Source organism: Rousettus aegyptiacus, unplaced genomic scaffold (assembly GCF_014176215.1).
Source record: "Rousettus aegyptiacus isolate mRouAeg1 unplaced genomic scaffold, mRouAeg1.p scaffold_m13_p_17, whole genome shotgun sequence".
NCBI lineage: Eukaryota > Metazoa > Chordata > Mammalia > Chiroptera > Pteropodidae > Rousettus > Rousettus aegyptiacus.
Window position 1 is genome coordinate 18,090,249 of NW_023416292.1, and position 20,054 is coordinate 18,110,302.

Sequence of the window (20,054 nt, forward strand, 5' to 3'; positions counted from 1 at the left end):
CCAAAATGCCGCCCAGGGGTATGCTGCCAAATACCTAACAGCTAGCTCCCCGAGGGAAAAAAAATAAAGTCCTGCTTTGTAATGTTTGCCAGTTTCCGTGATGTGAATACTCCCTCTGTGGCCAATTGCAAACAACCGACATGATGTCACTAAAGGTACCCGGGTTGGCCATAGCTACGCAGTAGAACACAGTTATGTTAGCATTTCCACCAGAGACACACAGCACATACAAGTTATCTTAAGGGCATAAATAAAGTGATGAGTTTCGAGTATTTACCACCTTTGTTTTTAATAGGATTTACCAAATCGTATGCTTATAAAACTTAATCTTTCATAATGGCTGTCTTTAACAACTGTCTTGCAACGTTCCTGAACACTTGACAGTGAACTTTCACTTTCACTGACTCCCAGCCCTGGGGAGACGGGGGAGCTAAGCAGAGAGAGAGAACCCGTCCGCAAGGGGAGTTGCAACCCGCCCACGGCCACCGAGCCGGGCAGAACATGCAGGCAGGGCACACGGGGCGAGACGTGAGGAAGGGAGTTTGCATCGGGACGCAGAAGGCGGTCCCCTGAGCTCATGCTGTCTGTGTGTTGCCTCCCGGTAGCTGCCCCTCCCGAGGACTTGCGAGTGGCTGGTGTCAGCGACAGGTCCATTGAGCTGGAATGGGACGGGCCGATGGCAGTGACAGAATATGTGATCTCTTACCAGCCGACGGCCCCGGGGGGCCTCCAGCTCCAGCAGCGGGTGCCTGGAGATTGGCGTGGTGTCACCATCACGGAGCTGGAGCCAGGTCTCACCTACACCATCAGCGTCTACGCTGTCATTAGCAACATCCTCAGCCTTCCCATCACTGCCAAGGTGGCCACCCGTACGTACCATTCCCCCGTCCTGCTCCATTTTCCTTTTCTCCTACATGAGATCATGGGCATTCGTGATAGGACGGAAGGTCTTTTCTTAATTCTTCGGGGATGCCTGCAATAGAATCACGGCTCTTGAGGGGACGAGCTTCTGACGTGACCTAGTCAGGAAGGGACGCCAGTAAAAAGGCGCTTTCGATGAAGACAGTTTCCAAGTTCAGTCAGCTCCTGTTAATTATAGAACCAAAGGACAAAACGTGCTTTAATCATCGAATTCGGACTTGTTACAAGCTAGCCTCTGATTAGAAGTCAAGAAAAGTATAAGAATTCTACAGGCTTTAAATCTAGTTTGAGATTCAAAAGCAGGAGAAATGAAATAGGACGTATAATACAAAAGTGCTAAATGGTACGTTACAGATGGTAAGTGTAGAGCAGAGTGAGGGAAAAAAAAAAAAACTCATGTAAAACCACAACTGACAATACCCACTTCTCCTCAAATAGAGGTGGTGTACTTTCTTGGTAGTCTTTTGTTTAGCAAAAAAATCTCGATAGTCCACTTTGGCTATAAAAGTTGAGGCTCTAGAACGTAGTTTAGAAAAAGCCAATGGGGAGAAAGAGAGAAAGAGAGACCGAGCCAGAGACAGAGAGAGAGCTAACCCCGCTCTCTGTAAGAAACGGATGTTTTCTCTTTTACTTGAAACAGGGGAAAACTCCAATACGTCTATATTGAAATATTGTATGTTTGTTTAAGCATAGAGAAATTTTAAAAGATTGTCTGCCAGCTAGTAACATCAACTATATTAAGGCATAGACTAGGAAGGCACTGTTTTTTTCATTTGTTTGTTTTTCGTTGTTTTTTTCTTTATACACTTCTGAATTCTTACATCATCTTTCCCAGCACCTCTTCTCCACCTCCGGGACACCAGCCGGGCGTCCTATAATTCAGTTCACCTCTGACACTCTCTCCCGGGAGACAGCGTCAGATCCCACAGGCCTGGGCTCAGTCTCACAAGGCTGCCTCCCCTTTAGGTGCCAGTCACACGTCCCAAGGCTCACCAGTCCTTCTGACCCCATTGGCCCTAAATTCAAGGGGTTCCCACAGTCCTTCCTTAGATTCGATGATTCATTCGAACAACTCACAGAACTCGGGAAAGTGCCCTGTCTACTATGACAGGCTCGTTTTAGAGGATGCAACTCAGGGACGGCCAGATGGGAGAGATGCCCGGGGCGAGGTGTGGGGGAGGAGCGCAGAGCTGCCAGAACCTCTCTGGGCACAACCGCCAATCACAGCTCGGTGGTTCTGGAGACGATGAAGGGGCCCAGGCACCACTCATTTCACAATCATACAAAAGATACTCATTCCTCCAGAGAGTCCAAGGGTCTTGGGAGCTGTGTACTAGGAACGGAGCACGAAAACCAAATAGTTATTTTTAATTCGATCACACAGAGATTTTTAGTAAGTAGCAAGGAACTGGGAGGAGAAGGGGCCGTGAAACATGAGCCTCCCGGGTCGGTAAGTGGGACTGACCACCAGATACGGAGCTCGCTTTACGTAGGTCTCAGATGACAAAATAATATCCGAGTGACAAATGCCATGAAAATTCAGGAAAGGGGGAAGTCAGGGTAGGAAGAGTTGGCTTGGGGGCTTCACAGAGGCCCCGGGACTTGGACAGAGCTTCGAAAGATGCAAGGATAGGGGCAGAAAGAGAGAACGGGGTTCAAAAAGTCGACTTTCCAGGTGACAAATACCCCGTTATCATGTCGGATTCTTCCTACAAACGCTGACTCTGTTAATGTGCCTATAATTATCTCTGTTTACATTTGACCTTTTTTTTTTTTTTTTTTAATTCCTCTGGGGCCTGAGAACTAGTTTGAAATACCTGCAGCGATGGCGGGGGTGGGGGGGGTCGCCGTCTGCGGCTTTCCCCAGCGTGGTCCGGGCGGAGCCCCCGCGGCGAGCGCCCGGCCCGGCTCCCAGGCGTCCTCTCTCTGTCCGCGTGCAGGTTTCCACGTCCTGTGTCCTGTCTTATGCCAATTCGGGACATCCCCTCGGGCACGCTCCCAGGTGACAAGGACAGAGTCATGTAAACTCGCCCGTCACGCCTTCAAGTGGGCTGCGAACCAGCCCTGCCTTTCAGCCGGGAAGCACGAGGGAGCGTCCACGCGGGAAGGGGGACTGTCTGTCTGTGTTCCGGGGGGCGGGGGGGGGGGGGCGGCGTCTCGTGAGACGCAAAGCTCAAACGGGCGCAGGCTCCCCGCAGAGCTGAGGAAAGCCACTCGGGCGCGTTTCAGGGCTGGTGATCTGCGCACATACCTCCACCTCACTACGCCTGCGAGTGAGCATGTACGTGTGCGTGTGTGTGTGTGCGTGTGCGTGTGTGTGTGGAGAAAAAGAGGGAGATTAAGAGAGGAAGGAAATAACAAAATAAGGGAGGAGAAGGTGAGTGCGGGGAAAAAGAGAGCGGTAAAAAGGAACAACCAGAGGAAAGGAGGTTCCGAACGCGAGCAGGGATCCCGGGATCCGCCCTCGTCCCCTGGGCGTGCCTCTGCTTTGCCGCGAACGTGAAACGGAGATCCCAGGTCATCCGAGACTCGGTGGTTTGAGCTAAACACAGCGCTCTCGCTGCACACCAGAGGACCCAGAAAAGCACCCCAGTCTTTATTCCGAAGTGGGCTTGTGCCTCCCTTTTCCTGAGTTTGAAATGGGGACACCCATGCAAGCCATTATGTCGCCTCTCAGAATTCTTAAAGCCTCCAAAAAGAGCATTCAGGTTTTCGGAAAAAGGCATTACGTTAAACGCCAAGATTTTCCGCATTAGTAAGGCAAGTGTGACTTTTGCGTTTTAACATTAACGCATTATGTAACGGAAAGCATAGAATAGCATTTCTAGATTGTGTTTTGTTAAGTTTACGCATGTGTACCACCAACATTTTGCGTCTGGGTCACACTCAAGGGGGCCGACCCTGTGCCTGGGACCCGCCCAGCACACCCCCGGCATGGAGGGAGAGCACCCAGCCAACAGCCCAGGGGATGATGCTGTCTGTCCCTGCCAAGGACAGCCATGACGCGGTCACCTGCCTCTGCTGTGTTCCAGATCTCTCTACGCCTCGAGGCCTGCGGTTCAAGACCATCACGGAGACCACCGTGGAGGTTCAGTGGGAGCCCTTCTCCTTCTCCTTCGACGGCTGGGAGATCAGCTTCATCCCAAAGGTGATGCCACCTGTCAGGCTGCTAAACAGCCTTATTCGGAATATTCAGCAAGGAATCAGGGGCAGCTAGGAAGGTGCTATCCAGTGTCTCTCTCTACACCGTCGAGGGCACAAAGGGCCATTCTGTGGGTGTCTAGGCTATGGAACGTTTCTTTCACAAGAGTGTGGTGAGCTCCCCGAGACGAGCATGCTAGCCTTAGATGACTGGAGGATGTGGGAAGCAGCCACCAGCCCCAGCTCCCTGCTCAGAAAGCTCTGGGGTGTAGCAAGCTGTGACTTTTAGCAAGTCTGTGAACAAGACCTTCACAAAGCTGGGGCTTCTCTTTAGGACATAAGAGTTGCCAGACTGACCCGGCCCCACGGTCAGCCCACGGCTTCGTTCTGCAGACAGATGCACCGAAGGTCAGCCTGCCTTTCAGTCTCAAAAGGTAGAAGGGTAACGCTGAAACACCTTTCCTAACCTATTAATTGAGGAATTTTTTGTACAAACAAAGCACATTACCGACCTTTGAGTTTAAAAGTATCCTGACATTGCTTTCTGTTCTTTAAAGTAGTATTAGTCCTAAAACCTATATTTCCGGGTGGCCTCAGGTGCCCGACTAGTTCTGGTTTTCCAGGATTTGTTGACCCTACTCATGTCCTCCCTAACTACATCACTCACGAGGGTGTAACATTTACTCACGCTCCTTCTCTCTGTCTTCATCGTTCACTATCACAGAGCATTTCTTCAGTCATTCATCACACTTAATGATACATGACACATTTTTTGCTAACAAGACTGTGATTTTACCACTCGTAGAGGCATGGACTGTTGGAACTCCCGAGGACTCTCAAGTTCACAGAGTATGACCCTTCATTTTACATCCGGTTCCTGTAGTTTATAGAGACTAAGACTCAGCACACTTAAATGACGTCAGACAGCTAGCTGGCGGCAGGCTTCAATCAACAACCTGGGTGTCCACTTTCTTCTCCAGGCTCCGCCTACTAAATCAGGACGTCCCACTGGCCATGTCCTGGCCACGTAAATACATCTAAATAGACGTGCTATAGAAATACTGTATTATATGTCTTATTTGTGTTAAAATGCCCAATAAAATACAGCAGACAAGTGGGTCGATAATAATGCGGAGAGAATAATGTCACTCTGCTGCTCAGGCAGGAAAAACAAGGCCAGGTTTGCCTGTCGGACATCCAGCACGTGAAGAACACGAGTGTGCCGAGGTCCCGCGCATGGCCTCATGGAATAACTGTGTGATCTGCAGGTGGAGGCCGCTGTGGGGCATTCGTCACACTGGTTTGTAAGAGTACGGCTCTGAATTTCGCGTAGGGCACGCCAAAGAGTAAGAGAGAAGGGCAGTGCCACACAGAGTCCTCTTGGCTCCTCCATTTCCAAGGACACTCATAGGAAATGTACAAAAATAGACAGACAGACAGACAGACAGACAGACAGGTAGGTAGGTAGGTAATGAATCTGGGACCCGACAACACCACATCGATCTTTCTCATTTTTCCCGTTCACCGATTTGTCTCTCTCCTCTCTCCTTCGTATTATGTTTTGTTCTGTTTCCTTTTTCCCTTCTTTGCGCTCCGTGGTTGGTTGTGTCGCTGACTTCTAACTCATCTGGGTAAAAGGGGAATAAGACATTGACAAATGTGCGCCCAGTGTAACCCTGTGAGAAACTCCAGACGTAACAGAGCAATAGCTCTGGTTCGACTGAAAAATACGGAATGTCTTAGTTCGGAAAATATTATGCGTATACATGGAGATGTTTACACACACACACACACACCCCTCTTCTAAATGGCCAAGGACACGCTCATCATGATAAATGCCAAAAAACCTGACGGATATTAACCATAACCAGCAAACATTTCATCTTTGGCAAGAGCCCGTTTATATCACCTGATGCCTAATTTTTATTGGAAAACTCAATAGACTCAGGAGAGGCCAAAGAAATGTTCTTGAAAATTGGTTTTCTCCATTTGCCAAACCCTCAGAGAGCGGCGGCCTTCTTCCTGAGCCTGATGGGAGTTGTCCCTGGCCCCAGACACTCGGCCGTCAGCATGGAGGGAACAGGAACAGTCCCATGTTTAATTCGCAGTTCGCAAACAGCGGAACACCTTTCTCTCCCGGTGATTTTCTCTTTTGCTTTCTCTGTTCCTCCCTCCCCTCGCCCTCCAGAACAATGAAGGAGGGGTCATCGCCCAGCTCCCCAGTGATGTTACCTCCTTCAACCAGACAGGACTAAAGCCAGGGGAGGAATACACTGTCAACGTGGTGGCCCTAAAAGAGCCGGCCCGGAGCCCCCCGACCTCGGCCAGCGTCTCCACCGGTGAGTGCCTCCAGCCTTGAGCCCCGGGGCTAGCCAGCAGGCCACTCACGAGAAGCAGAGAGACAGGGGTGCTAGGATTTCTCCAGAGCTAGGAACAATTTCAGCACCTGGAGATGCAGCTTCTCTACCAGACGCTCAGCCGAACTCCTCCCTCATTGCTTCTCCTTAAGCCCAATAATCAGGGAGAGAATCCTATGGGGAAAATTCTTCATTAAGATTTCCAGTATATTTCTTTTGACCTCACTCATCAAGAGGCCTCATTTGTCAGTCACTCATATCTTAAGCTTTGGGACCAGCAAGAGCTGACTCACTCTTACCTACTGTGAGGTTTGGATAAAATCATCCAACCCTTCCCAAGCCTTAATTCACTTTACAGTGATGAACAATAATGCCCTTCTCATTGGATTGAGATAAAGATTAAATCAGATAAAATGGAAGTGATTAGCATTGTGTTGCTAAGAGTGAGTGCTCGATACCTGACATGCACACGCGCGCGCGCGCACACACACACACACACACATACGCTCACAGAACACACTTCGAAGTGAGAGCATAGGAAACTGGCTGTTCAAAACCAGTAAGTATGGGTTGGGTCACTGCTCAAGGTGATGACCTGAGTTGATTATTATTTCATGCCCACAGTTCATCTCATGCCAGAACATTGCGTTTCTAGCTTTAATTCTTTAAATGGGTCATATTTTGTCTTATTGTTTCCTGGGGTAACAGAGGCTGTTCGACTCCAACGCTGTAAATTAGCAATTACAATGCATATGTGTGCGCTCTGACCAAGAATTTTTCAAAAGTTATAAATAGCATCTGGTATCACTTTGGTCCTCACGGATGGGAGAACCGAGCCTTGAAGGTTAAGCAACTTTTGGCACAGCTTTATTTTTCATAAACAGAAACCGACGCCCAAGAAAGCCAGCCATGAGTCCAGGACGAAGGCCGAGCTGGCCAGAAAAGAGAACCACAACACTCTGTAACGAGACGTCTTTGGATCCGTGGTTCACACTTTGCTCGTCGGATCCAAACGAAACAGCATCAGGTGCCGAGGCTCGTGCTCGGTCGAGAAAGCATTGGTTGAAAACGGTCGTGGCTTTGGGTTACGCTCCGTGGCAGCAGTGCCCGAAGGCAAAGGGAAGTGGACATCAGGCCTCTAGTGACCCCCATTCCCGTGCCCGTCACAGCCTGCAATCAAGGCAGCTCCATTTTTATCTGTTTTATATTTTATATAGTCATCTAAGATTCCGTTCTTTTTTTAAAAAAAGAGTATCATCCCTCCCCCCAAAAGAGGATTTAAACCCAGCGTCCTAATCGAAATCTGTTTTAGAAAAGACTTCATAGCCACAAAACCAAAACGCGCCCTTCGGAACCTCCCCAGACGCCAGGGGCCAGAGTTCCACAGCTCTGACCCCCGAGGCGATCCGGAACCGCAAGAGCTGGTATTTCAAAACAGGGGTGGACTCTCCTCCTCTGATCCGAAATGTTTAAGCGTCCCCAGGTCACTCCTGCGACTTGACACGAAGGATGCACCAGCGGAAGACAGAAGGCCAGAAGGACGAGACATTTCAAAAGCGGGCAGAGGAGGACATTTCGGCCATTGATCGGGTATTTTGCTCCTGAAGTATCACTGGCACTTAGAGAAGAGAGTCCAGACCTGCCTTGGTCTCCTGCTCAAACCACATTTTTACAGAATTTGCAGTAATTTTTGGTCTGGAAGTTCCTTGAGATGAAAATTCGAAGTTCCTGATCTGTGGTAAAGCTAAGCAGAATTTTTTCCAATTAGGAGAAATATCCCAGTCTAATGTTTTGGCACTGTAAACAGAGTCATGAAGAAACGGGAAGAAGAATGTTTATTCCAGTTTACTTTCTGAGTAGGGCTTGCGTTTGTTTTGAAATGAGGGCCCCCTTTGAAAGCAAGCTGGTACCCCCTTGTCTGTAACGAAACATCTCAACTTAGTGGCCAACCCAAGAGCAGGATCCAACAGTGGCTGCAGAGAAGACGGTTGGCTCCCAGCCCTGTCCGCTGTTTTTAGACAAACGGTTGTTTAATTATTTCCTTCTGCTAAGGTCTGACCTACACCAACCCCCTCCTGCGGAGCTCTGCGTCCTCATCAGGCTTTCAGACCGGCCCCTCCAGGCAGGTCATTTAGGGAATGCAAATTACAAGGCCTCCTGCAGCGGGAGTTCTCCAGGCTACACACATGGCAATGCGGGCTGTCCACTGAGACTGGGGTTTGGGCATTTAAACGGTTGAAGGACAAAAGCCTGACGCGGTCATTTGAGTTTCTGTGACATCTTTTTTTTTTTTTTTCCCCAAGCAGTTCCAGTTCATTGGAATGCTTCTTCCCCTGCTCGCTCATGAATACAGAGAATCATCGCCCATTCATTTCATTTGCTCAACAGCAATCTGTTGAATATCTACTATGTTTCAGACGTTATGCTCATACGGCAGCCAGGAGACCATTTCTCCCACTTCATTATTAAAGTAAAGTAAATACAAAAGGCCCAAGTTATCTAAAACCGCTAAATATGGCATGCAGAAACTGTCTGGATGTGTTCTGTTAAATTGTGTCATTACTTCAAATATGAAAAAACAGGACTTGAACCCCAAACAAGGTGGCGCCAAAGTGGTCTGGTGATTGTCACTTGGGCTGATGCTAGACTCAAAATCCTAAGCCGCTTAATAGAGAACAGGACTGGGCTCGGCCCAGAAAGAGGGCGGGGTTCCCAGGTAAAGGGCCAACGCGGCAAGCTCAAGAAGCTCAAGGTCTGACTGAGACGGTCCCCAGGAAGACTCTCCATTCTGGAGACAGAGGAGGCCTGATTACAAAACCAGTCTTGGTCAAGACTCCCTGGTAACAAGGAAGAAACAAAACTTTCCTAACTAGCTGAAGCAAAAAAGAAAATTTACCGCAAGGACCCAGAGCGTCTCCTGGAACCCCAGGGCACAAATGCATCTGGGCCCCAGGAAACGGAAAATCGGAACCACATTACTGTCTCTGTCTGGAAGCTGCACAGAGTCACTCATTTCTGCCTCTCTCTGTGTATTCGCTCCTAAAATTCCGCACCCAGTTCCGGGGGGGCGCGGTTCCCCACACCAAGCAATGCTCTGCAGCACCAGCCGGATGTCTTACAATCCGACTCAGTGCGGGCACTCGCAGCCCAGAGAGAGCATCAGCTCCCACAGCCGCGGGCGCATCCCGCCAGACGGCCCTCCACGTCACGTGCCAGTCGCAAGTCCAGATTGTCACCTGTGCCTCTGGCCGACCCGCTACACATGGGAGGGTCCCATGGTCCCCTCTTTAGGTTCGATTCATTTGCTAGGGCTCCGCGCAGAACTCAGATGACCCGGTTGCTCGCCGGATCACTGATTCATTACGAGGATATTGAAAGATATGATTCGACAGCCAGATGTGCAGACACAAAGGGTGAGGAGCCTCTGTCCTCACGGAGTTTGGATGGGGTAGGGTGACACGTGGAAGTGTTCTGGTTCCCCAAACCCAGTCCTTGCGGGGTTTTATGGAGGCTTCATTGCGCCGGCATGACTGATCGATGGACTGGAGATCAGTTCTAATCACATGACTGGGCCCCCTGGCAAGGAGTCCCAGCCTCCCTCCCCTCTCTCACCTCCCCCCGCCCCCCGCATTCTCCTCTCTCTTCCCCTCTGCGCCTCACCTTTGCCTCCCTGTCACGTGCCCCTATTGTGTACGTACAGGGCGCAGAATGGCCACAGCAGCTCTCACGCTCCAGGTCCAACTAACCAGAGAGCAAGAGGCTCTGGCTCCAATTCCAAATCCTTGAAGAATGTTAACATCAATCAGCTCCGGCCAGCGGGGCGTCGTCGCCTGATAAATGCAAACGCGGGAGCTGGGCCTACCCTTTTGGAAGGCAGTGAGCAATTCACAGCCGGGCCTGTTGGGCAGGCAGACGTACCCTGAGGGTGGAGAAGGCCATTTGCTCTTCTCCTCACCGAGCCCTTTCTCTGTTTCCCTTCTACATTCTCGTACCTTCCCCGACGCCCACCAACAGGACCCCAAGTGGGTGCCGGAACCGTGGGTGGTGGGCCCCCCGGGAAACCACCCGGCTCTTCCAGGGCAAAGCCATTCCCACAATGGTGTCCCCTCGGCTGCTGAGTGCCAGAGGCCAGGGCTCATGAGGGATGTATGCTGACTAGCGACCTCGAGGGACCGTGGGACTCCAGCGTCCTTCCGGGTTTGGGATAGGCAAGAGCAGGTGGGAAAAGCCCACAGAGCAGACTCTCCCAAAACCGAGGTTTTAACGAAGAGCGAATTTCCCCAGAAGGCGCGTCTCAGTCACACATGCAACCGTCTGCTGGGTGTTGGTGGCGTCGTAGCAGCCGGGCTGGCTGGGTGGCCGAGCGGCCCAGTGGGCACGTCTTTCAGATGCTCGCGACGCCCTGCTTAGCGACCAAGTCGGAGGTGTCGGATGCTCCGCAGGGGCGATCATGTCACAGCTCTTTCCTCGGGGCTCAGAGAGGGCAAGAGCCAGGCAGCAGGGCGCACGCCGAAGGCCAGTCTCGGTTCTCGGTCCCGCTCTCTGCCGTCAGGGCGGCGCTGGCCCTCCCGAGGCCACGACACCCCTCCCCTGCTCACACTGGGACGTGGCAGTGCTGGAAGCCACTGCCGGGTGACAGCGCGCCTCAGGGGAACTGAGCTCCAGCGCCGGTTGCTCCCCGGCCACGCTCCCCGTCCTCAGGCGAGAGGTTTCTCCTCAGGGTGTCTCAGGTCCCGCCTCTGTAGAATGGGATAACGCCCATCCTCTCCCTGGGGGCCCAGGCTGACTTGAGGAGGGAGGGAGGGGGCGGATGTCAAACGCTCACTTCTCAGACTGTCTCTTCTGCGTGGTCCTTCTCATGCAGTGATCGACGGGCCCACGCAGGTCCTGGTGCGCGATGTCTCGGACACCGTGGCCTTCGTGGAGTGGACCCCGCCCCGCGCCAGGGTTGACTTCATTCTCCTGAAGTACGGCCTGGCGGGCGGGGAAGGCGGGAGGACGGCCTTCCGGCTGCAGCCTCCGCTGAGCCAGTACTCCGTCCAGGCCCTGCGGCCCGGCTCCCGCTACGAGGTGTGGGTCAGCGCCGTCCGCGGGACCAACGAGAGCAAGGCCACGACCACGCAGTTCACAACAGGTGAGGCCGCGGCGGGGCAGAAGGGCACGTGGAGGGGGCGAGCCGGCCGGTGGGGTCGTCATGGCGACGGGGGCGTTCAGGGAGCGAGACGGCACGTGCCGGAGCACCCCCGTCCTCGCGGACGCTGTAGAGGGACCGGGAGGTCCGGGGCCTCCTGCCGAAGCTGCATCGCAGCAGACAGCGCACCTGTGGCCGGGTCCCGGCCCACCTGTGCCACCAGCCAGACCTGCGACCCGACTCAAGCCTCTTCCCCGTGGTCTCAGGTTTCTTGTTTGTGAAATGAAAACTTCATCTCGAAGACATTTGTACATCCAGATGACCGGCCCAAGTGGCAGTTTGGGGAGAGTTAAGGAAAGGGGCGGTTTCCTCAAGATGCGTCATTGCTCTTGGCCGGAAATCGTAATAATTCTCTGAATCCATGACGACGGCACTGCCACGATGGCCGCCCGTGGACATGTGGGGAGCCCCACCTGCAGGACCGCAAGGGGACCTTGGCCGGAGACTCCGCGACTCGCTGCGCCCCCTGGGGGCACTCCCGGGAAGGCTCACGGAGGCCCGGCTCCCATGCCGGCAGGCGGAGCGGAGCCTGTCGGGGCTGCCTGCCGGGCCATCGCGACCCCCGCCCCTCCGGCCCAGGCTGCCAGAGAGCCGCGCCCACGGTCAGGAAAGGTGACGTCACGGTGACCTGCTCCCTGAGGCTCTCGGAACCCATCAGGCCAGCCATCGCGTGGGCACACAGGACAGCGGCCATTCAAAGACAGGCGCCCCGAGCCCTCGCTGGGTGCGCAGGGCCTGTGATCAGAGAGCGCGTCTGGCTAACTGGGGTTCTCAGTCTTGGCCTCTCTGCCCTGGGGAAGTCACATGTCAAGGAATATCTCTGCCAACTTGTAGTCGTCCCAGTGATCAAAGGAACTTGCTGGTATTTGGAAGATCTAAGAACCAGCATCTTCTGATGGTACGGTAGAAGGACTGTCCCTGATTTAAGTGTCCTGCCTGAGCTTGTGGCCTGAGAGCCTGTTCCGGATGGAGTAAGTCAGCCGAGGGGTTCCAGGGAGGTTCAGTAAACGACACCCCTATCCTCCACCTGTGTTTAAAACCGATTAATAAATAAGGCAAGGAGTAAGACAGATGGAGGCCAAGATATTCCCCGGACTGGAGCAAGTAGCTTAGTGTTCGCGCCAGGTGGGCTTGGGGACTGACAGCCCCTGTGGAGCTGAGCTGCCCCCCCCCTGTGGCGGAGCTTGGGGGACGCTCAGGTTCGGACATGCAGCACTGAGGAGCGAGCAGAGGGGGCAGCGGCTCCCCTGGGACGGGAGACGGGCCGGGCCCAGGTCCTGCTACAGGACTCGCCACTGATATAGTCCCATCTTCCCCCGCGTCAGACAGACGGAGGCCAAGAGCCGCATCGCAGGGCCCCCCCCCCAAGATGGGAACAGTAGCAAGGGGGCACCTCCCCGAGAGAAGTGTGGACCCTGTCGGAATGCACCCCCTGGCAGCCCAGTGCCCGACTGCGCGCCCTTGAAATGAGGGAGCTAACTGCCGCCCGTCCCTCTACCCTTTTCTCCGTCACTGAGTCACTGAACCGTCACGGAATCGACCTCACCCCGTGCCCCTCCGTGGTGACTTCAAGGTCAGCCTTTCCTCCTGCAGCCGGCTCACAGCCTCACAACTGCCCACCCAGGTGGCGAGGTCTCCCGCGGGCCGTGGGTCCAGCATTCTTTTCACATTTAAAGTCGTTTTTGTTTGGAAAGTGGTGTCTTTGTGCTTTGCTCAGATAAGGACTTGGAAGAGGCAGGAAAGAGGACGAGAGAGTTCTCGCGAGGCAGGGTGAAAAGCGAGCACTTGACAAGATGGAGGCAGGACTGGCCCGTCGCCCGGGAAAATTCCGATCAAGACAATTACATTCCGCCCCCCGGAAGCTCCCCTCTGAGCCTCGGGTCACGGCCGTGCGCTTGTGCGTCTCGGGCTGCCCAGCGGATTGGCAGCTGTTAGGCGGCCGCCTTCTCAACGTGGCCTCAGCCCGCACCTCCAGCCCGCTCTCCTCTGCTGGAGGGGGCGAGGGGGGTGCGGGGGGGGGGGGGAGATGCAGCCGAGTCCTCCAGGCCCCGGGGTCGGCAGGTGCAGCTCGAATGATGAGAGGGAGGGAGCCTGGACCCTCGCGATGGAGCCCTCGGTCATTTCAGAACTCCGCTTAAATTCAAATTAGCCAAAGTGCTTTTGCAGGTGATGGCTCGGCCACCAGGCGTGTGCTAATGGCACAGGCAATTAAAGCAGGGATCCGCTTCCCGCGCGGCGAGCGGGCGGTTTGCCTGGGTCTTAGAGCTGCTCGGAAAAAGGAGAGAGCTCTGGCGGAAGGGCACAGAGGCCAGCGACCCGCACGAGGCGAGCGAGGAACCCCGGAGGCGGCTCGGGACCCTCCCGAGCCCTGGCTTCCTTTCTGGAAGTCCTTGGACTCTGTCACCCCGTGGGAGGTCCTCTGTGTGAGCACATCCCTCAGGGCACCGGGCGCAGCCACCACGGCGTTGGGCCTACCCGGGGCTGCTGCTCTCACTCGGCTGCCCCAGGCCTCTCTTGAACTTGAACGCTGTTGAGTTGGATTGTGTCCCCTCAAAGGATGTGGACGCCCTGACCCTCGGCACTTGTGTACATGACCTTAATGTGAACTAAGGCCTTTGCAGATGATCAGGTTAAGATGAGGCCAGCAGGACAGGCCTTGACCCAATGTGACTGTGTCCTTTTTGGACATGGTCCGGAGACGCCCACGGGGAGAGCACCGCGTGAAGACCCAGGCAGCACGGGCCGACGCTTCTGCAAGCCGAGGAGTGCCCAGGGTGGCCGGCACCCGCCAGGGAGAGGCGTCTCCGTCACAGCATCCGGGAGGAGGCACTCGACCCCACGCCGCGACCCCAGACGTCCCGACAGTATGCGACTGCGTTTATACCAGCCGGTCTGCGGCGTTTTGTGGTGCCGGCCCAAGGACACCAGCACGAAAGCCCCAAAAACAAGGGTCAGCACCTGGTCCTGCTCGGCAGCGACTGCCCCCTGGGCTTCTCTCCCAGGTGCGACCTGGGGGGCACCTGCCGCCCCAGCGCCTGGTCCAGGCATCCTCAGAGCTGCACGGCCCCAAAGCCTTCCCTGACAGCTCTGGGGCAGAATCGGCGATATGCGGTCACTTCACGTGACCCCTACTGTCCCAGGCCCGAGGTTACGCCATAAACGAGACAGGCGAGGTCCGGGGTCGAGTGACTTACATTCCAGTGGGGGACGCTGGACAAGGAAGCAGAAAAGGAACCCAGTGTCATTTCCGTCGTGACTGACCTGCTGAGACGAGAAACGGATGCCGTGGGCGGAGCCATCGGAGACACCGCCTCGAGGAGGCGAAGTTTCAACCAAGACCTGTGTGACCTAAGCCGTGCGAGCACCCAAGGGGACCACGCTGGCAAAGGCGGCAGCCGGCGCCAAGGCCCCGAGGTGGGGATGAGCTCGGGGTGCTGCGGGGGGAGAGAGGGGGCCGCGCGGCCGGAGAGCGGTGGAGGAGCCGGCGGGGCCGCAGCGTCTCGCGTGGGAAGCGGCCGGGCCTGGTCTCGGGCCTGCGGGCCGCGCCTGGGGGTCTGCATTAGGAGGCATGAGGCGAGTTTTCGGCAGGGGGATTCCTGGATCTACTCCACGTTTTAGAGACTAGATATGGTTGTTACTGTGGTCCTCAGCCTAAGCCCCTCCACGGGGCCACCGCCAGACAGCTGCCCTCTGTCTTGGCCTTGTCCCTGGCTTGGTGACATGTTGCAGGGGCGATCTTCAGCTGCCCCAGCCTGGGGGTCAGGCCACAAGACCCGGGGGAGCAAACCCTCTCCCTCTTCCCCAAAGCCGTCCGCTCCTGAACCCTCATTCCAAGCGTTGACCTCTTACGGGGTCATTGATGTTAGAAGTGTCTCGTCCCTTCAGAGAAAATACTGTCCCCTGTTCATAGGAAACAGGCCTTAAGACGATTTCTTAAAAAATTAAATTAAAAATTAAAGGAAAAAAAAACATAGTTCCCAAGGTCTGGGCTGCAGTTCCGTTCGGGCCCTCAAACTGCAAGCTGCGTGCAGCCCCTCATCTCGGCCTGTCCACCCGCGTGCGGTGGAGGGGTGCACGGCCCAGAGCCCCCTCCCGCATGCCTCTCAGCCCAACGCCCTCTCCCCGCCAAAAACGACGCACGCAGCACGTGGAGAGCACCCCGTACCCGGAGGCCGCGGCCACGCTTGGCAAGGAACCACGGCGCAGAAACAGAGGCCGCGGAGCCGCAAACCTGCGACAAGGCTCCCCCGACTCGCGGCCCGGAGCAGAGCCCCTCTCGCGCCAAAGCAGCTTCTCGTGCGCTGAGTCATGGCTTGCCTTGCTCGTCTCCCCCAGGCGCCATGGGGGGCGCGTGCCTGTTAGAACAGTCAGCCCAGGGCGGGTCCGCCCCAAAGGTAAACCCAAGCCCCAGAGGCAAGACCAACCGAGGACTGGTTGGTCTTGATGTGAACTAAGGCCTTTCATGATGGCACCTCGGCACTCTGCATGCTGCCTGTGACGTTTCTGCCGAGATGAGCCTGAGCGGGGCGCCCGGCCCTGGGAGAGCGAGCCGGCCGCCAGGACCGGGGGTGGGGGGCGCCTGCCGTGGGATCACCCCGGGAAGTGCTTCTGTGACCGCAGGACGTCCGCCCGCGGCGTGGGCACCAGGCACCTTCGTGCACGGCCCCCATGTGTCCCCTTGTGCAACCGGCCGAGCCCGCTCCGCGGCGTGGCCAGCAAGGCCCCGTGGGGTGAAAAGACCTGCCCAGGGCCCCGTCACACGAAGCGGCCGAACTGGGGCGCACACTGAGCCCGACCCGAGGCCCACGTTCCTTCCACTGCATCACCCCCCACACGCAGAACTTTCTAAGCCGAAGCCCTTTCTGCGCTGTCTGTGCTGATAAGGCCGGGGCGACCACGTACGGTCCCACAGCCGGCCCCCGACAGTCGTCTGTCTGCGCGGTGCCCGCTTTGCGGACCCTCATCCCCCCGTAGCCACCCCGATGCCGTCCTGCTTGTCTCCTGCCGAGGTTTCCCTTGCTCGGCCTCAAGCTCGTGATACTCGCTGGTTTGCTTTAAATTCATGGAACGCCACCGGAACTTATGAATGGAGATGGGAAACACAGGAAGCATGTCAATAACGGCCCGTGAGTCTGTGGTGGCCGATCGGGCCGACCACGAGCCGAGGGGCGGCTCCGGGGTCACTCACGCGCGAGGCCGAGGGTCCGCAGCAGGCATTGGGCCGTCACCACAAAGCTCGTTCTAGTTAGAGAAGCATGACACCTGCACGTGATCCCGGGTGACGCTGGCGATGTCTGACTCTTTTTAGAGATCGACGCCCCCAAGAACCTGCGGGTGGGCTCCCGCACGGCCACCAGCCTCGACCTCGAGTGGGACAACAGCGAAGCCGAGGTCCAGGAGTACAAGGTCGTGTACAGCACCCTGGCGGGGGAGCAGTACCACGAGCTGCTGGTCCCCAAGAGCGTCGGTCCCACCACCAGAGCCACCCTCGCCGGTGAGTGAGCCCCGGCTCCTGGGTCCCCACCGCACAGCTGCCTCCCGTCATCCGGCCAGGGCCGGACGCCACGGCTGTGAGCTCCCGAGTGCCAGTCCCAGGGCTGTGAGCTCCCGAGTGCCAGTTCCCAGGGCTGTGAGCTCCCGAGTGCCAGTCCCAGGGCTGTGAGCTCCCGAGTTCCGCCACACACACCCTTGTCTACTGCTGTTCTGTGCACAGCGCCCCCTGCTCTAGCTGCCTCTCGCCTTGCGTTTCTGATCACGCCACCCCACCGGGCCTGCATCTTGGGCTCTGCCACGGCTCGTGGGATAAACCCCAGCAGTCGGGGTGGCCCGCATGGCCCCGCCTGGGCTCCCTGCCATCTTCCCCTGCCTCCCCTCCCTCGTGCCCCGCCCCCCGGTGCCCCCCATGCCCCAGGCCCACAGATGTGCGGCTTCCGGCCTCTCCCGCATCTTTCCTCTCCTGCCGCAGGGCTCGGCACATGCTGTTCCCTCGGGCGCTCCCCCTAGTCATGTCCGCTTCCTTCTCAGTTCTCGGTGCGCTCGTCACTTCTCAGGGACCGGTCAGACTGTCTGTCCTGTACCCTGAGCTCCCTCTGCCCAGGGCTCCTCAGGCTGCCCGTGCACACAGGTGCTGTGGAGTCAGTGGGCGGCGTCCACCCCCAGCGAAAGCTCTGGGAAAGCTGGGCCCTGTTAGTCTTCCCCGTGCTCCACACGGAATCGAGCACTTAGCAGCTCCTAGACAAAGCAATGGGTGGGTGGGTGGGTGGGAGGGTTGTTGGGTGGATTGAACTGCAAACCCTCACTGCGACTGGAGCATAGATGACAGGAAGCCAGCGATGAGGCGGGAGCCTGGTCTGGCCTCACGCGCCCTGCGCAGAGTGTGAGCGGGAGTCGCCGAGGGGCCCTAAGCAAGCCGGAGTGCTGGCCGGCTCCGTGCCCCTGCGGCATGGAGGGACGGGAGGCGGGCAGGGCCGCGGACACGCCGGTCGGGAGGCCGTGCCGGAGCCGGAGGCACAGCGACAGTGCTGTGGACTCAGGCGATACCCGAGGTCGCCGCGGCGCTTGGCCGAGGAGCATTCCCTGTCCCCTCCCTGTCCTCACGGGGATGCAGGGCCAGCCAGCGCGGCTCCGGGGACCTCGCCAAGCGGCGGATGACTGGAAGTGCGGCGAGGTGTCAGACGTGAGAGGAGCCTGCGGGGGGGCTCGCAGAGGAGACTGTTTAGCTCGCGGCTTGGTTTCCTCCAGAAGCGTTTGCTGTCTTAGTAGACGAGGCCTCCACGGCAGAGACGGGGTGCAGTAAACACGGGCAGTCTGATCAAAGCCGTCCTCCTCCTGAACTGAAATCCCGCACCGCCTCGCCAAATGAGACCAGTTAAAGTAAATATAATAAGTGTTGTTTTCCGGGCAGATGCACTCCCCAAAACGCAGCAAGGAGGTGGAAAGAGATGCTGACCGAGCAGGTTAACGGGGGTGAATCAGACATAGTGGGAACAGAGCAGCTGGCAGAAGGGCCTTTACGGAGAGCGGGAGACGTTCACAAAAAATTAAGCTAAACAAAAAAACGGAAATGATGCAGGAGGGAACCGATTCTAAGCGCACGCCGTCCTGCCTGGAGCCCCAGGCTGCTTTGGCAATTAGCAGTTTGCAAGGATGACGACTAGCTCGTCGGACGGTGGATGCGCCATAAAACCGTGAACGATGCAGAGAAGAATCCAGCCGCATCCTAGTCATTAACACCCACGACTAGGATGTGGCTGGGAGAGTCTACACTCGTTGGCCACTTGGGTTTCTCCAGGCGCCTTCACGTAGTGCAGCTTTACTTCACACTCACCACGGTCACGTGAGGGATGTGAGCATCATGTTACGGATGAGGAAACCGAAGCTCAGGGCCTTCGGAAGCCCGCCCAAGTTCGCAGCGCGAGCGAGGGCCGCGGCCATGACTCGAAGGCAGCCCCGAGTCCCGGTCCAAGCCTCCCTCCCGTTCCACGGCCACTCCCACGAAAGAAATAGAAAGTAAGGGACCGTCAAAACTTAACTGCCGCAGACGTGACGGGAAGGAAATGTTATTAGTGAGGGGCGGGCTTAGATAGGTTGAAATTTTTGGTTGGAGTTGAGCTGATGAAATTAAACTCTAAATATATATTACTCATAATTATCCCGGGGAGCTCACTGCTGGGCAGGTTTACGAAGGCAAATCGCTTTATGTGATTTAAGCGGGGATTACAGGCGTGTAAGGAAATCCAGTGTGTCTGTGCTTGCTGCGATGCGGGCCGCAGGGCTGGGGCCCTCTTGCTGTGTAGTGGGGGAGGAGGAGGCGGCGCCGTCGGGGAGGGGTCCGACCCCCGCTCTGCACAGTCCTGTCTTCTCCCTCCCTCCCCGCGGTGGACGGTGGACGGTGGGTGGTGGGCGGTGGAGAGTGCGTCAGCCTCTCAGACCTTTTTTGCTCCTGGTTCTGAACAGGTTGTTGATTTGCATCTACAAAAGCAAGACCCTGGGCACAGGGTGGGTGCGCTTGGCTCACCTGCAGCTGTTCTGCCCTGGCCAGGGGGAGAGGGTGGGGCTAGAAACCTCAGACCCCCCCCCCACGCCCCCTCCCTGCCCCCTGCTCAGAAACAACTGGGACCCCACTCCCTCCCCCCACTTTATCTGGATGCTCTGCTCTATGTGGCGCGTGGAGAGCCCGGATTTTAGTGGTAGGCCACCTCCGGTGTCATTTGGGGCAACCGACTTTACCTTTCTAAACCTCCGTTGCATCGTCCGTGAAACGGAAATGGTCCTCTCACGTCATAGCGTCATGACGGGGTTGTAAGGGGGTCACGTGTTTGACGAGCGGACGGCTCCATCCGTGGCTGGTGGGGGCGGGGAGCAGCAGGAGCGGATGGGTGGCTCAGGGCGACCTCCCGTGATCGGTGTGGCAGAGTGGAGAGCCTTGCTTCTAAAGTTTGAGG

General features: G+C 56.3%; 1 protein-coding gene across 5 annotated transcripts in view; it reads left to right on the forward strand.

The window, feature by feature from the left end:
* TNR (tenascin R) overlaps nucleotides 1-20,054 on the forward strand; it is a 313,783-nt gene that overhangs the window by 261,654 nt on the left and 32,075 nt on the right. For 4 of the 5 annotated variants that reach the window (XM_036234586.1, XM_036234587.1, XM_036234589.1 and 1 more), the window contains 5 exons: nucleotides 606-869; nucleotides 3,954-4,069; nucleotides 6,251-6,401; nucleotides 11,284-11,553; nucleotides 16,919-17,104. In XM_036234586.1, coding sequence (XP_036090479.1) covers nucleotides 606-869; nucleotides 3,954-4,069; nucleotides 6,251-6,401; nucleotides 11,284-11,553; nucleotides 16,919-17,104 — 987 coding nt within the window. The remainder of the gene's footprint in view (nucleotides 1-605; nucleotides 870-3,953; nucleotides 4,070-6,250; nucleotides 6,402-11,283; nucleotides 11,554-16,918; nucleotides 17,105-20,054) is intronic. The other variant, XM_036234590.1, reaches the window with a different exon arrangement.